This window comes from Cariama cristata, unplaced genomic scaffold, assembly GCF_000690535.1.
Source record: "Cariama cristata isolate BGI_N322 unplaced genomic scaffold, ASM69053v1 scaffold23366, whole genome shotgun sequence".
Lineage (NCBI taxonomy): Eukaryota > Metazoa > Chordata > Aves > Cariamiformes > Cariamidae > Cariama > Cariama cristata.
Genome location: NW_009623019.1, coordinates 34,187 through 50,611, shown reverse-complemented (window position 1 = coordinate 50,611; position 16,425 = coordinate 34,187). Strand labels below are relative to the sequence as shown.

At 33.9% G+C, this 16,425-nt stretch overlaps 1 protein-coding gene across 2 annotated transcripts in view; it reads left to right on the top strand.

Annotated features, from left to right (window-relative positions):
• Positions 1 to 2,152: 2,152 nt before the first annotated feature.
• Positions 2,153 to 16,425, top strand: part of USP33 (ubiquitin specific peptidase 33) — a 37,545-nt gene continuing 23,272 nt past the window's right edge. Inside the window, exons 1-8 of one of the 2 annotated variants that reach the window (XM_009702579.1) lie at positions 2,153 to 2,275; positions 3,334 to 3,387; positions 5,498 to 5,560; positions 8,050 to 8,202; positions 10,492 to 10,591; positions 12,955 to 13,024; positions 14,336 to 14,449; positions 15,199 to 15,277. In XM_009702579.1, coding sequence (XP_009700881.1) covers positions 2,195 to 2,275; positions 3,334 to 3,387; positions 5,498 to 5,560; positions 8,050 to 8,202; positions 10,492 to 10,591; positions 12,955 to 13,024; positions 14,336 to 14,449; positions 15,199 to 15,277 — 714 coding nt within the window. In that variant the 5' untranslated portion in view covers positions 2,153 to 2,194. The remainder of the gene's footprint in view (positions 2,276 to 3,333; positions 3,388 to 5,497; positions 5,561 to 8,049; positions 8,203 to 10,491; positions 10,592 to 12,954; positions 13,025 to 14,335; positions 14,450 to 15,198; positions 15,278 to 16,425) is intronic. The other variant, XM_009702580.1, reaches the window with a different exon arrangement.

Below are 16,425 nucleotides of genomic sequence, written 5' to 3'. Positions count from 1 at the left end.
AAAGGAACTCTACAGTTCAAAGCAGAATTGTTAAATATGACTGCAGTTGAGGAGGTTTGGCCTGAAAAACTATTGTTTTGATATTTGAAGTGTCTTTCAGCAATACTGCGCATAGATTACAAATAGACACTGAAAGCTGCAGCTTGTATGTTAGAGTAATGCTTTTTAAACGTCATGCCAGTGGTCCAGGAAGACAATTTAGACCTCATCTTGAAAAAAATCTTGAATTACTAATTTGCTGTAGTATTTACAGTCTTGTGAGATAAGTTCTTAAATATTTTATTGAACAGCTGTTAATGTGACATTCAAAAAGATTGAAAGATACACACACACTTAAGTATATGTATATGTTATATAATATTTGTATTATATATATTTAAGTATATATATGCAGGTATATGCATGCATGTATATAATAAATTATATGAAGTGTTATATCTTATTCCCATATAAATAATATATAATCCTTTGACAATATTATTTGTATAGGAATGTTTATAGGAATAATAGAGACTATTTATATACACACATATATAAAAACATACACACATATATAAAAAACCCCTTTGACCAAAGGGAACTGAAATTACTCTTGATTCAAAGTGGTCTTATTGCAAGGCAATGAAGTAAAGACCAAGTCAGAGATAACAAACTGCAAGTTTACTAGGTAGTGTGTCTGAGATGCCTGCAAGGCAAGGTTTCTTTTCCCCCATGCCATCAAAGCTCTAGGTTACTTAGTATTTAAAGTAGTGATTGGTTGTATAGCACAAGGAGCAAACCTAAAGCTCCCAAAGCAAACAGGCAAAGTGGAAAGAGATGTTGATAACAGTGCTAAAGGCTGCAAACAGATCAAGGAGTGTGTGTTACTGAGTTGGGATGGAAGTTTAGTTGCAAGTCTTGATAAAGGAATGCTAAATTGGACAGATAATATTTGGGCAAAGAAAGCTTAAGATTTCTTGGGCTTTAGAGAGATTGAGGCATCAGTAGTAATAGTTTAAGTGACAAAACTGGAACAAAGTTCCAATACCTGAAAGGGGCCTATATGAGAGATGTCGACAGACTTTTTAGCAGGGTCTGCTGTGACAGAACAAGGGGTAATGGTTTTAAACTAAAAGAGGGTAGATTTAGACTTGACATAAGGAAGAAATTTTTTACGAGGGTGGTGAAGAAAGGAACAGGTTGCCCAGAGAGGTAGTGGAAGCCTCATCCCTGGAGGCGTTCAAGGTCAGGCTGGATGGGGCTCTGAGCAACCTTGTCTAGTTGGAGATGTCCCTGTGCACCGCAGGGGGGTTGGACTAGATGACCTCTAAAGGTTACTTCCAGCCCAAGTGATTCTATGATTCTATGAAAGTTCTTGGATGGTTCTTATCTGCATGAGTCAATTGGAGTATTTATGTAAAAAGAAGGCTACTGAGGTTTTTTTATTTTCCTTCTGTAAAACATCATAGCTTTCTATGCTTTCTATGTAACCGTAAAAATAATAATGACAAAGTGATTGTATTTAACATTCTTTGATAAGTTTCTGTGTCACCATCAGAGACCTTGGAAGGACAGAGAGAACTCAAGCAAGAAAAAAGCTCTCTGAGTGTTCAGTACTACATGTAAGTTACGAGTTTCAGTTTGCTTTTGATATATAATATGCCTGAACCTAGAATGTGTCTTTGTCAATAAATAAAACCAAGATAAAATTTCCTTCTCCTTTGACAAGCAAGTCATGTGCTCCTGCATTTTAGTCTTCAAAGCTTCAGCACACTTCAGCAGTGTTCCATAAGATCCCTTTCCAGAATATACAGTCAAAGCTACCATCAGTTCTGGGTAGGCTTGAAAAGTGTAATTTTTATGTTGTTGAGGTGCTATGGTAGAGACCAGAAAGTTAAATAATTAATCTAAAACAAGCTCTGCTCCACTCAAGGTTCTGTTAGTTTGTGCTCTAAAAGTCAGAGGATTTTGTTTTAGAAGTCAGCTCTGTTTAATTTGGACTATTAGATTCTCTTACTGTTGATAAAGTTATTTATACTAATTTGCTTAAAAAAGGCACATTCCTTTAAAAATTATGCGTATGTTGCATATTAGATACATAATACTGCTGCCTACTGTAAGGAATTGGCTTTTACTCATTCTTACTTCTGTTGACAAGTGATTCTCTGGTCTTGAAAATCGCAGCTACAGGATCTTGGAAAATAAACCTTCTGAAATGTCATCACCCAGCAGTGATTGCCCACACTTGGAATCAGTTGGTGAGATAACAAAAGAGGAATTGATACAGAAATCTCATGTGAGTTGTAGCAGCTTACTTTCTTGCTATCACAGTTAACTCTGGTCACTTATTTTAGCTACATATCTTGTCATATATTATTAGTTATAAGGTACATTTGAGTGTTAACATGGGTAAAATCTTATGTACTGGAGTAGTAAGATTTAAACGAAGTACGGGAGAATTATGGGCTCGATAAAAACTGAAAAAGTATTTTTCAGTACTTAACACTTAGAGTACCTTTCCCAGCAGTGTTTTCCAAAGCAAGTGATGTTTTAATGGAAATATTAGTTAAAGAGTTAACATAACACCAAGTTGAACTGTATTTTCAGACATTGCCATTCTAGCAGTTAGTTATTTGGAATGTTAATTAATATAGCATAACTGACTTAGGTAGAAACTGTAACAAAGAAATTTATGCTTAAGTTTTTCTTGGACAACAGTTCACTTTTTGATGGAAGAGCCACAGTTTGAGAAACTCCCCCTACCTGAACTCTTGGTCTCCAGCTAGTATTAATAAATGGAACAAAGAAAGATCTTGTAACCCATTTTTAGTAGCTCGGAGGTGATGAAAAGCCAAACCTTTTCTGTCCATGGTGCTAAATTTCTTTATCTGAAAACTGTAACAGTTAATTTGCTGCTAAGGGCTACAGCATTTCTTCAATGTTGCATCTTTTTTTATAAGCCTTTGCAGGTAGTGTTGACTGTCTGCAAATAGGAATATGCAGTTATTACAAGTTCTATCATTTTCATTTCTTTTTTATTAAATTTATAGGAAAGACCAATTTTGAGAATTTTATAATAATGTGATACGATCTGTGTTTATGCTTTATTTAGAAGAACAATTTTTAGGTTAAGATGAAAACTCAGAGATCCAAGGTTTTACTAGAAAAATGTGCCGATTTTAAGATTATGTGAAGCACAACAAAGATTTGGTTGGCTATCAATACATCCTTTTTTTTTGTCTTAAAATTATTCCACTGACACTGAGCTTTACAGTATTTTTTCTCATTTTATCTTGAAGTTTTTGTTTACTGGTGAAAGTAAATGAAATAATACTTTGCTTGTGTGTTTAATAGGGCACTTGTCAGGATTGTAAAGTCAGAGGACCCAACCTTTGGGCATGCTTAGAGGTAAGTTGTTCTGTTGTTCCATAGTAGGGTCCCTTTCTAGTATTCTGTAGATAAAATTAGTAGTATTTTTTTGAAGAAACAACTATAATGAAGTTCTTTAATATAGTTTCTTTAAGTTATTATTTAAAAGCAAAACCTGTTGTACAATTTTCTGTTTTTAAAATTATTTATGCTCTAACAGGTACATATTTATTGTAATTTAAGATTACTGTGTTTAAAATGAGTTGGTTTTTTGGATAGGAAGTTAGCATATTAAGGTTTCTTCTTAAGTTATGATATTTTGTAGCTCATAAGATTTTATTTTTTTTTTAATCTTTTCCTCAAGTCTGTAGATCTGAGAAATAATATATTATCCCTGAATTAAGTTACTTTTTATAAGCCTTTCTTAGCATTTGTAATAATAATATCTAGCAGTAAATGCTCACTTTTTACGGCATAAAAATACATACTCTGACTTTTTTTATTCTTAAGTAAAACAAAGCAAAAAACTTTTTTGGAAACTTTTGGAAGCTTGTATAAACAGTCTTCAGACTTCGTACAAATTTTGTACAGTCTTTACCCTGGGTATAGTTGTTTCTTAAATATGCTTTTGCCTTACTCTTCTTGCTGTCTACAAAAAACGTAATTTTCGGTGTACTTAAAGAAAAAAGGCTCTGAAAATGTTGCTTCTGATTGATCTATGATATGAAGGGGAAAGTGTGTAGCTAATTTAGTTTTTAAAATGTCTCACGAGTTCTTCAGACATACAGCTGTTTCCAGAGATTGAAATTTTGCTCTATAGGCTTGACTTCAGTTCTTCGCAACTTTTGTCCAAGTCCTGTCAGGAACGTATCTGGACTGAGATACCAACCTTTAGATGTATATATGCGTATTTTTAAAAATCTACTTCATTAGTTTCCTTTTTAGTGGATTATGGTAACAGTTAAGAGATCGGATTATTTTGCTCCCTCTGTCAATAAGAGATGGAAACGAAGGGGGAAAGAAGCAGTGTTTAATGTGTTTTTGTTAGATGGCTTGAAGTTTAATTACATACAAACGCCCTCTTGGGAGTAGGAAGAGGTGTTCAGGGATGCATCAGCCTGGCAGGTGGGGAAATACTGTGAAGCTTAAAACATCTTTTTTATTTCTCACTTAGAGCTCTTAAACTGTTACTGAAAAACTCAATTTCACACCAGCGTTTCCATAGGAGAATTTTGTAATTGCAGTAGGACACTTAGTGTCATGCTGTGATGTATCTCCTCTTGGATGAACTGGCAGCTTGCCTTCACCTTTTTCAGTAGAAAAACATGGTGAGATCCCAGCATGTTAACTATCTGTAACTTAACAAATATCTGTGATTATTTTTAATATAGAAAATTGACTGTGTTCAGCTGCTATTTGATTGTATAAATTGCTTAGAGACTTATACAGATAACATGCTGTACTCTCTTATGTGATTGTCTTGACTTAGGTAAATGAGGAATTAATGAAAATTTCTTGGAGATTGGCAGCTGCAAGGTTCCACACTCAACTCAGCCAAATATGTTTTGCAATTAGCACAATTAAAATTAACTATTATTTTGCATGTTATAACTAGAATGTAGTAAGTACTTAACCATATAGTGCTGGAAACTCTTATTTAAAGGTTAAAAAACTAATTAATTGTGAAGTAATATTCTTGATAATAGGCACTCCAGATAGGGGCATACAGCCGTTTTTGTACAAATGTGTCATGCATGTTCTGAGGCTGTTGCAATTCAGTATTTTAGACACTGGACTAACTTCGTATTTTCTGTAACAATCTCTACCAAATCATGAATTGTAAAAAAAATACACGTTGACCTTAATCTGAATAAATATATCAAAATAGCCAAAATATTTTGTTCCAAACATTTTAATTGTCTAACGCTGCCCACCAGTGAGAGGAGTTGAGTTAAATCTTGCGGCATTCTTATTTGCTTTAGGTGATACTTATTTTAACACTTACTGTGCATGTGTCTTGGTTTGTGAAGGACTCTGCAAGTTTGAAATTTGAGTGAATTTTAAAGGGACTGGCAGTATAGTCCTATTCTGTAAACCTATTTGACACAACTTTTTAATTCTGTATACTTCTTCATATCTTGCTCAACAGAACAGATGTACATATGTTGGCTGTGGTGAATCTCACGTTGATCACAGTACCACCCATTCTCAGGTATGTGTATTTGCTAGTAATACAGTTACTTGAAGCAGTGAAATAGAGTTAGAGAACTTTTTTTACTCATTTTAGTGAAGTCAGTAACCTGTGTTAGTGTAACTGTTCGGAAGTTTCATTAGCTATGATTGTTTTTCATCTATAGAAGCAGGTCTTACTAATTTAGCAGTATGTGAGTTTACAGTCGTTGTGCAGCTGTGTAATTATTTATGTAATTGTGACATTATTGTGCTCCTTAAAAGAACATGGTGAAAATTAAAAAAGCAATTACTGATGATTTTCAAGTTGCATGAACAAAAGGCTTCTTTAGTACTTCGGCTTACATGTAGTACTTGACGACTTCAGTCTAACCTTTTAGGATTGTGGCTGCCTGATGGATAAGAGGAGGGAAGTTGGACTGATGAGAGCTGAACAGGTGCAAGATAGGAACTATAAATTACCGGAAACAGGTGCTTTCTTTCTGCGTTAATGCTCCCTGTTCCAGTGGCTGCAGATGAAGAAACTGTAGACTGAGCTGAGCATATCCTTTCCTGCTATGTCCTGACTTTGGATCCAGCTTGGTAGGAGCAGTGGCGTGTGTGCACTATGTTCCCCAGCATGCTCAGTCTGGCAGGATTGGACAGCTTGAGTGCATCTGTTTGGGTCTTAAAGTCACTGTCTGTTCTGTGCACACACATGTGCAGGTGGAACACTTGCCAAAATGAAGCAAATTAGATATATCATTCTCTCTTAACAAATATACTGGGGATAGAGGGATGGCAGTTTTATTAACACGTCATTTGAGAATTGTTTACTTTCCGATGAAATTAAATTCTTGCCACCAATTTAAAGTTCATCTGTCAGAAAATACATCTAAGGTTCCACAGTGAGCAATTTTTGGTCCCTGAAAATACTAAAAAAAAAAGAACCCTGGTGAATATTAAAATGAACAAATAGTATATACTCCGGTTTTACAAGAAGTACGCTTTGTGACTGCATTTTACCACTGCTGATTTTTCTTTTTGAAGTAGGACCTTGAGAGGAGTACATATTTATACAAATCAATAGTGCATTAATATCAATCTAAATACAAAATTTTTGCCAGCTATTTAAGCTGAATCACAGTTCTAAAGCCTTCAAAATAGATATATAAATTACCTGCTTGTAGTGCAATTGGGGAACAGATGGTCCCTGAATTTCTTGCCTACAATTTTGTACCTCTTGACTTTCTATGGTATTTTATTCCTGCTTTACATGCTGTTCTAGCAATGTTATGCACTTGCCAAGTAAGAGAAAGGGAATGGATAGTTTGCTTGCTGTCAGTGGCATCCTTGTCTTGATTTTCTTGTTACTTAATTTTAATTTCTGGATGGTAAGCCCTGTTGTGGATTTTTTTCCCGTAAAAATCTCAGTTAAACTCACTAAAATGTGAGAAACAAGTTGACTTGAATCGGTTTATTTCTGCTTACTCATTTCGACCAGCAAGGCTACCTGTACTGCAGATAATCATGTTCATTGTGTCCACTTCAAGAAAATTAATAAGCTGTTGCTCTGGAGACTTGTAATTATTTATGCAGCTGAAGCTGCAGAATCAAGCATATTCTCATGATTAAAATTGTCTGAGGTATTTATGTAATCTGATGTTTTTTTAGTAGGTGGAGGGCTACTTAATGAAATCGTAGCCCACAGTTTATATTAAAAACATAGTTCTTGTACAGGGCCTTATTAAATGAGGGGAGGAGGAACTTGGGCATCCTGCAGCAGTTGTAGTGTTTTCCTAATTTCTATCAAATCCCTTGTTGTCTATAAACCTGGCTGCTGCCAACATATGAGGAAGAAATACAGGAAGGATTGGTGGAAATATTTGGAGGACGATAGCAACTGTGTACACAATCTTACAATAAGCAAAGAGGTTAAAAAAAGAAAGATGAGAACAGTAAAAATATTCCCAATCTGGCAAATTTTTATATTGCTTCACCATATGAAGCTGTCAACAAAAGAACGAATTGAGTCTAAAGTGTTTGTTTTGATATGAGCACCTCTTACTCTAACTGAACTAAAAATTTTATTTTACTCTTCTGATTGATTGTTAAATAGCTTGAATTTTCTACAGCAAACCAGTAGAAATAAACACTACCCTTACCGTAAGGGAGGTGGCTGCTGTTATGACCAATAGCAGACATTCCTGGAAAATTGGTTTGTTGTGAATTGTAGCACTTTTGACAACAGGCTTTCTTCTTATTTTTGTGATTACACAGAGGCATGTCAGATATGACAATGGCTTGTTTCTGATTGTACCTTGTTGCTGATTTGAGTGACTTGTACTGAAAATGAGCGTTGGATAGTTTGTGCTAAGATTTCAGTAATTGCATTGCTATCTTTTAATATTCTAACATACTTACTTCTTTCGTTGTTGAAAGATCTTTAATACTTGTGTTCTAGCTTGCATGTAGCAGTATTTAATTATTCCAAATTTCTGAATCACAGTTTTGGTTTTTGTTCTGTTTTAGGAGACAAAACACTGTCTAACTGTCAACCTTACTACGCTCCGTGTTTGGTGTTATGCCTGTAGTAAAGAAGTATTCCTGGATAGAAAATTAGGATCTCATTCTCCACTACCAAATGCAAGACTGTCTCACCAAGCACAAGAAAATAGCGTGCAGGTATTTGCTAACCCAATGAAACAAAGGCAGCTGCAGCTTTGTAGTAAACATTCTGTCTTCTCTCCAGTGAGCCTGACTTTTCCTCCTTTCTTGTGGCTGAACTTTCTAATAATTTCTCTCTATTTTTATAAAATTTCTTTAAAAAGACAGTGGCCAGCTTCTGTGTTTTGTCTGTGTGTACTGCATGCTTCTTAAGAATGCTTTTTTCCATCTTGTTGTCTAATTGTTTGTAATCTACAATAAACTGTAAGGTACAGAAAAAGCACAGGGCTAAATTTAAGATTACAAGATTTGAATAGTTCACCTGTGCTTCCCCATTCTGTCAGCTCTTGAAAACGTTATTTACAAAACTCATTACGGTAATTGCTGACTAACTTTCAGGGAGTGGCAGAATGCCTTAGTATATGTTTAGGATACTTGCCTAAGATACAAATTAATTCATAGAAGCACAGTACTTTTAGAGAAATATATGCTAATTGTTAACCTCATTGAGCTAGTAATATAAGACACTTAAAGGGATTCCTGTAATTTGGTTTTGGAGTTTTAAACATGTCTAGTTTTTGGTTTTGATAAATGACTGAAAAGGTCTTGATTTTTGTGTATGTATACATGTGTGGGAAAATTTTCCCCGTGGAGTAGCATACACACAAACACTTCTGGATAGTTAAGAATTTAACTACTATGCAAGAATTTACTAAGAAGGCAGTAGTAACCTGTGTATATTCTATATACCTGTGTAGTTTTGGTGTAGAATGACAAATATATTGTGTTAGATTAATGTGGAAAAATATGTATCAAATTAGAAATCAGGAGAATGCTCTTTAGTGTTCTACAGCAGTTAGGATTGCCAAGGAGTATAAAAGTGCCAAGGAGAAAAACAGGGCCAGTATCTGAGAAGTTCGTATTAGCCGAGTAAAACACAGGCTTAAGATTGTAGTGTTTTATATAATTATGGCATCAAAGGCAAGACTATATAAAAGTATTTAGCTCTTCCTAACTCCACATTTATTAATAATTAACATAGTGACTGAAGAGTAAGATAATGAATAAAGCATTAGCTAGTATCGGAGATGAATTAGAGGAAAAAAATGAGCAAAGCAGACGTTATACAGAGAATTTTGAAATATGCTATTTGCTTGTCTTGTTCTTCTGCAATTTCAATTTGTTGTTTTGTTATCTTCTCCTGGTTACATTTGTCTTTACTGGCATCAGTACTGTTCACTCTGCTAATATCTTTCTAGATAAGTGTTGTCTTGGAGGAACTTATGCTGCAGTTTCTTAAGTATGCTTGTTTGGCATAATGCATGTATCTGAAAAAAGGTGTTATTTCTTTATTGCATATTTAATGTAAAAATGACAGGTAACTTGGTTAAAACTGACACAAGTACAAGTATGGTATTTTTAAAATTGTCTTGCTCGAGGCATAGAGCTATGGAAGAGATACCATGATGCATAGGTTGCACTGAAAGATGGGCAGTTTTTCAATGTATGTAGAGAGGAAATATCTTTTAATATTTTCACTTCAAAGTTTAGTATTTAATATGAAAGTAATCTGATAATGTTCTCCTAAAAAATGCCAGCAGCTCAATTGGAATAGTACCATTGAAATTTATTTTTTTTAATTTCTGTTGGCAGGAAATTCTGGTGACTTGATATAAAGCTGAGTTCAGACTTCTGAACTTCTGTTCTATTATACTTAAGCTGTTTCAATCTTCCAAGGAAATGGGTATAATATACAGAAAAATCAGTAGAACTTACGAAGTCTGTCAGACATTTTGTTTTGAGTTTTTATTTATGTGCTTACAACAAGAGCTTGTCATGCAATAAATGTCTGCCTGCCTAATACTTTGTTCTCTATTTGTACACTTTGCTTCCAATGGTTTAATTTGTCTTCGTTAAATGTAGTGAGCCATCTGGTGGCATATCAAAAACATATACACTAACTTTTATGTGATGACTAATGTTAGCTTTTCAGTGCTGGCTTACTGTTTGTTATCCAAGGGAAAGAAATACTATAACTTGCTTTGTTTTGATTATTCAGCTGTTGTCATAAAATCATACAATGTTGTCACTGCTAATCTGAAAGCAAAAGTGTGGGGTTTTTCTTAGTAAACTTTTATCAGGGTAGCTGTGGAACCCTATTATTCTCACTTCATGTGCAGTGAGATTTCAAAATACATTCACATAATTTTCAGTTCCTACATTTGTTGCTGAAATTATACGCAAGCTTAATTAAGAGGAAAATTGATAAATACAAGTAAATATACTTTTTCTTTTTCTCCTTATAAGGATTTTAAAATACCTAGTAATCCCACACTGAAGATTCCCCTAGCAGCTGTATTTGATGACTTAGACATAGAAGTGGAAGAAGATGAGTTAAAGACTAGAGGTAATAAAAGCAAAATCCAGCACTTTATTGCCCTTTATCGCATGTGTATGTCTCCAGCTGTATACTAGTTCTCTTCTAAGTGGAACTGTTTCCTATTCTGCTACAACTAAGATCTGATTTGTTTTTTTTTAATGTTTTCTCCTGTCCTAAAAGGTTCCTGATTTGAATGCCTTCCTGCATTTTGGGTAACCCTTTTCTGAGCCTGTAGTATCCCAATGTGTTTTTTTTTGGTTTTTTTTTTTTTTTTCTTTCTCCTTTGCAGTAATGGATTTAATAAACTACCAAACTTTCTTGTCTAAAAAGTTACCCCACCCTAATATTAAAACTATTGTAAAGATGAAAATGAGAGTGGATGAAACCCCAAACAGTGAAGCCTTAACTTCTCATTTCATAAGAGAACATGATAATTACTATTTCTTACAAGTCTCAAATTGGTATTGATAATTTTAAAAAGGATATGTGCATTTGTTAGTAAAGAAAATATTTCTAACTGCCATTTTTTCAGAAAAATTTGACCAGCAGATTGTTGAGCTATTGTTGTTGAGATGCCAATGCATATGTCAAGGCAGTTCGTTTTCCATCAGTGCTCATAAAAGAGTTACTCTAATTTATGGATCTCATTTCTCCTTTACTCATCTGCTACCAGCTTTCCCTCTCCTAAGTCTGCTGGCATTGGCCAAAAAACCTACTTTGCCCCTTCTGTTGTCTGGCACGGTCTTTCTGGATGTGTCACCACCCCACTAATTTGCCATCTGCCCTTAAATCATTAAGCAATGTGTTATATTCCATGTTAGTTTCTCCTACCAATGTGTGTATTTGTGTATCTTCTTGTCCTATTAATATTTTTGGGAATGTAACTTGTGTAGAGGTAATATACAAGTAGAATTGCATTAAAGTTCCCAGTAATATTGATGTGACTCTTAATACATTTCATAAATTTAAAGGAAAAAACATCTTTAGTTCCATTTTAACTTTGTTCTTAAAATTTCTTTTGAACTGCTTTGATGAAGCAAACATTTAGAATATATCTCTGCAAGAAAATAAGTCTATTCAGAAACTAGTTGCAACACTACAGGCTGGAAAACTGCAGTGAGAGTATTTTCCTGATACATCTTCTGCTGTTAAAAAAAAAAATTAAAAAATCCTATGACTGTTCTTACTTTCCAATTTTAGTAAGAATTACCATTCTTTTTTGTAGCAGAAATTGGAAGGACAGAATACAGGTTCAGATGTAGGAAGCAGGACTATTGCCATTCAGACAGATAGAAGAACCTTTTAAAACTTAATTTTTAAGTTCTGTGTATTAGAAAATTCAACTGAAGTAACGAAACTGATTTTTTGAATGTAAAAGGATTTTCATAGGAAGTTTTGTTTTTCTGCCACAGACTAAAATGATAGGGGTAGTTCCTCTACTTCAAGGATTGCATAGAGCCAACGATACTGATTGCTGAATATTTTATGTTTTCAGACTTACTGGTTCTTTGTTTATAAATGTTACTGTTTTCTCATACAAAAGCAATTTTATTTTGAAGTTAATTACTTTATTAATTTAACACTTTAGTAGCTATGACTAGCAAGTGTTACAGGTTAATTTTTTTTAATTGAGATCATATGATAATTATGACTTGTTTAAATAGCCTCTTCTCAGATATTTAGAGAGCATTTTTCATGACTCCATAGTCACTGAAAGAATGTATGTTAATTGTAACTTTTATGTTTGTGGAAAAAACTGTATGTGGATATCAGTAAAGAAAGTAAACAATCTGGGCTTGAAAATAGGTTCTGTGAGGAAGTCTAAACTGAGCAGTCTGTGTATGAAAATAAGGATATGTAATTGGCATAGTAAAAGACTGATCATAGGTAATTATAATTCTGATTCTGGGTTAATCACATGCTGAGTGAGTTTTGAATGTTCAGCACAGTCTGACTACTAGCAGGAACTTGAGACAGAAGAATGAAATCTTCCTTGAGAAACTTTTGGTAATATGATTAACAGTTACGAATGCAACATGGCAACAATTTAACTGAACAGGTAAATCATTAATTTCAAGTAAAACTTAAATATTGATAAACATATTTGAAATTACAGTCTGGAGCTGTCGTAAAACATCAGAAGTTAGTAAGGTGAAAAACAATCTACTTGTCTGAAGTGTTTTGTCAGCCAAAATCAAAACACTTAATTATTACTTCTAGTTAGATTAGTATTCCTTTAGGAGTCCTATGTTTCTTTTGGTTACAATTCTGCATTATAATTGGCATCAGAAGTATTACACGAGTGTTTTAATTAGTATATACTTTCTAGGAAGTATTTTCCGTATGTCTTGGATTAACTGACTTGCTGAATATTCATTCTGTTTTTTCAGGTCTAACAGGATTAAAAAATATTGGAAACACTTGTTACATGAATGCAGCTTTACAAGCTCTTTCCAACTGGTAAGGAAAATATTTGTAATTTTGTATTTGTTTATACGTGCATTTTCTCAGCATGGACTTAAGGGTTTTGAAGGGCTGCACTACCATGGAAGAAGATGTGTATTTGTTAAATGTGTGTTATATACTACTAACAATTGTGTTACTGATAGGAAAAAAAAGAAGTACTATGGTATATGGGCTACTCAACTTTTTCTCTGTTTCATTCTAATTCCTCACTGTCCTAAATAAAATGCAGTTCTAGAAATTAGAAGAAAATCTGATAAAAGCTATTAAGTTTGTGGGTTGGGTTTTTTCTGCTACAGAAGAAATCCAAGGAAATGCATAAGAATAAACCCTAATTAAAAAAAAGACACATGTTAAGATCAAAAGGTCCAAATTCAGTCCTTACAAACAATGCATCTGGGACAGTCTATGCTAAATCATCCTAGGAATGGCTATAATATGAAATCTTGTCATTCCCATGGGGATACCAGATGTTCATGAAGGAGAAATCTACAAAAGCTGAAGAGAGAAAACACTATCCAACTCTAAAGTTCCTTACACTAGAAATGTTTAGGCAGGGACAGTACTTGAGCTTGTATCATATATGGTTACTGTATGCATCTGCTTTTGGCTGCAATCCAAGACAGGATAGAGAGCTAAGTAGATCTCACCGAGATCCTTTGTTGAGGTAGAGGAGAACTGAGGCATATCTCTCTAGAAGGTAAAGTGGACAAAACATCTAATCATGAGGAGATGATTCTGTTGAGAAATGCCACGTTTTGCAAGTATGCTGGGATATCTCCTTTCTTGGATAAAAATAGGCCCAATCTGTATGAGGGATTGTGACCTCAAAAGAGAGATTGAAGGGAGAGGAGGGAGTATGTGAGCTGGCCACACTGCATGAAGTAAACAGATAAATAATCATTTAAGTATAAGTTATTTACCTACAAACATCATGTTGCACTATTGGATTCTGGAGAAAAGATGATTTGTTTAAGATGCTATTTATGGACTAGGCTTATGGTGATTGATGCTGTAGTGGTACCTGTGTACTTCTGTGATGGCTAGTAGGAATTGCCTTGAATTTGAATCCTATTAGACAATTCTGGGGTTTTAACAAGTGTCAGAATACATTTGAGGAGCAGTGTTGCTATACTGCTGAAGTTGTTCTACTAGGAAATGTTTGGTTGCAGCATTTAATGATGTAGGAAGTGGAATTGTTCAATTACATAATAGTATTACTCTTTTTTTAGTAATCTTGTATGAAATGCAGATTTCCTCGTGTATTTTAACAACCTGAAACAATACTGTTTTCTTCTTTTTAATCAGCCCACCTTTGACGCACTTTTTTCTTGACTGTGGAGGCTTAGCCCGAACAGATAAGAAACCGGCCATTTGTAAAAGTTATCTCAAGCTGATGACGGAACTCTGGCACAAAAGCAGGTATTGCATTGTTTTGATGATTAAATGATTATAATAAACTCCAGAGTCATGAAGGATGCATTAATCTGTCCTAGGTTTCGAATTTTTATTTTTGTGTGCATCACAATTTCTCTTTTAAATTAAGGAAGGAAAGACTAACTTGCAGGATTTAAACACTCCTTATAACCCATTCTTTCCTGTATCTACCAAAGTTAGGACAAATAATTGATGTAAGTTGTAGTAAGGAATATCTGACAAGAAATAGATGATAAACACTATACAAAGTAGCATTAAGCTTTTAAAAATAAGTTCATATCTCCCAGAAATACATCAAAAATGTTTAACTACTTTATGTTCTCTGCGTCCTTCATTTTGTATCAGTGTTTTATCAATGTCTCTTATTTCCTTATGTGGAATTTGTATTATCTCTGTCTACGAAAATACTTCAAAATGCAAGTATGAAGGTAAAGAAACAGTAATTGTGCATTGTGCTAAGAGAATGCTTTGTCATCTGAGTCTCTTGACAAGAAATGTGGCAGACAAGGCCTGATACAGTCTCTGTTTCTGTTGAATGACAATTTTTAAAAAATTGGATAGTTAATAATTCAACACCAATATTATGTTTGGTTAAGGTTAATATTAATATTATTGATGTTTAGAGATGTTATAGTTCAGTTGCAGGTAAAATTATGATCCCAGTAAAGATAGAAATTCCCCTTAAATACTTACTTTATATGTATATTTATATATTTAAACCTTTTTTTCTTTAGGCCTGGTTCTGTTGTTCCTACTGGCTTATTTCAAGGAATTAAAGCTGTTAATCCAACATTTCGAGGCTACTCTCAACAGGTAAAACTTTCTGATGTCTTTTAAATCTGCCTAATCTAATGCTTAAGATACCATGCTTCCTATACTTGTTTAATGCAAATGCAGCATAAACTTTAGTTTATATGCTTCAAATATAGATCATCTGAAATGGAACCATCAACAGTTAATTCAGGTTTTGTGTTTGTTTATATCAAATTCTTGAAAGACCTTCAACTTCTGATAGTAACTCTTTTTCCCTTTTTTCAGGAAAATTAAATTAATATGTATTTAAAACTTTTCCTTTGTGTGAAATAGTGCTGCTAATATTTGAGCAGTCCCAGAAAACAAAACAAAGGTGTTCAAAAATAAAGAAGAATATAATAGATTTTTTTTATATTCACTTACCAGTTACGTTTTTTTAAAAAATTAAATACACAGCACACAATTTTCATTTAGTGTCTTTGAAGAAAAACTCCACCACTGTGAGTTTCGTAAGCAGTATTGTGGGAACTGTTAGTTGGTAACTAGTTAAATAAGCATGGATTATTATATAGTAAAGGCATTCTTCACTTAATCCTTCATACGGTATCTTGCTGCATTCATACAGTTTGCAGTACTTCATTAAAATTTTTTCAGCTATAGGAAAAATTAAAACCCTGTAATTAGAAAAGCTTACTAATATCTTCCAGGAATCTGCTGTTATTCAAAGGAATTTTGCAGTTTCAGTTAGCATGTTTCATACTTGTGGAGTGAAGGATTAGAACACATGTTTTAATGTTCAAATGCTTCATGTAGCTGTAAAGTAAACGTTTAAACAGTAATCTCAATGTTTTTAATTTACTCATTAATTTCTTAAGAGGCACATGAATTTCTGGAAAAGTAGAAAATCAGTCTTGATAATAAAAAAGAAACTGTATGGAAACTTGGTTCTTGCAGCTCTGAACACTGATGAGAATGTCTTTTTTTCCATGCAGAAAAACAGTTAATGAGAACCTTTTTAGGTTCTGCGTGGATCACACTTCAGTTGTTGTGTGTTTAATACGTTTCATGGCAACAATTAAAAGAAGGCAGGTGTTTCATGACCAACACTCTTCTGTTGCCTAGCCTTGCTAGTTGGACAGCCAATTGGGCAACCGTATCCAAACTTCAGGGCAAAAACAAAATTCTTTTGCTCGGTGAAGAATGTTTAG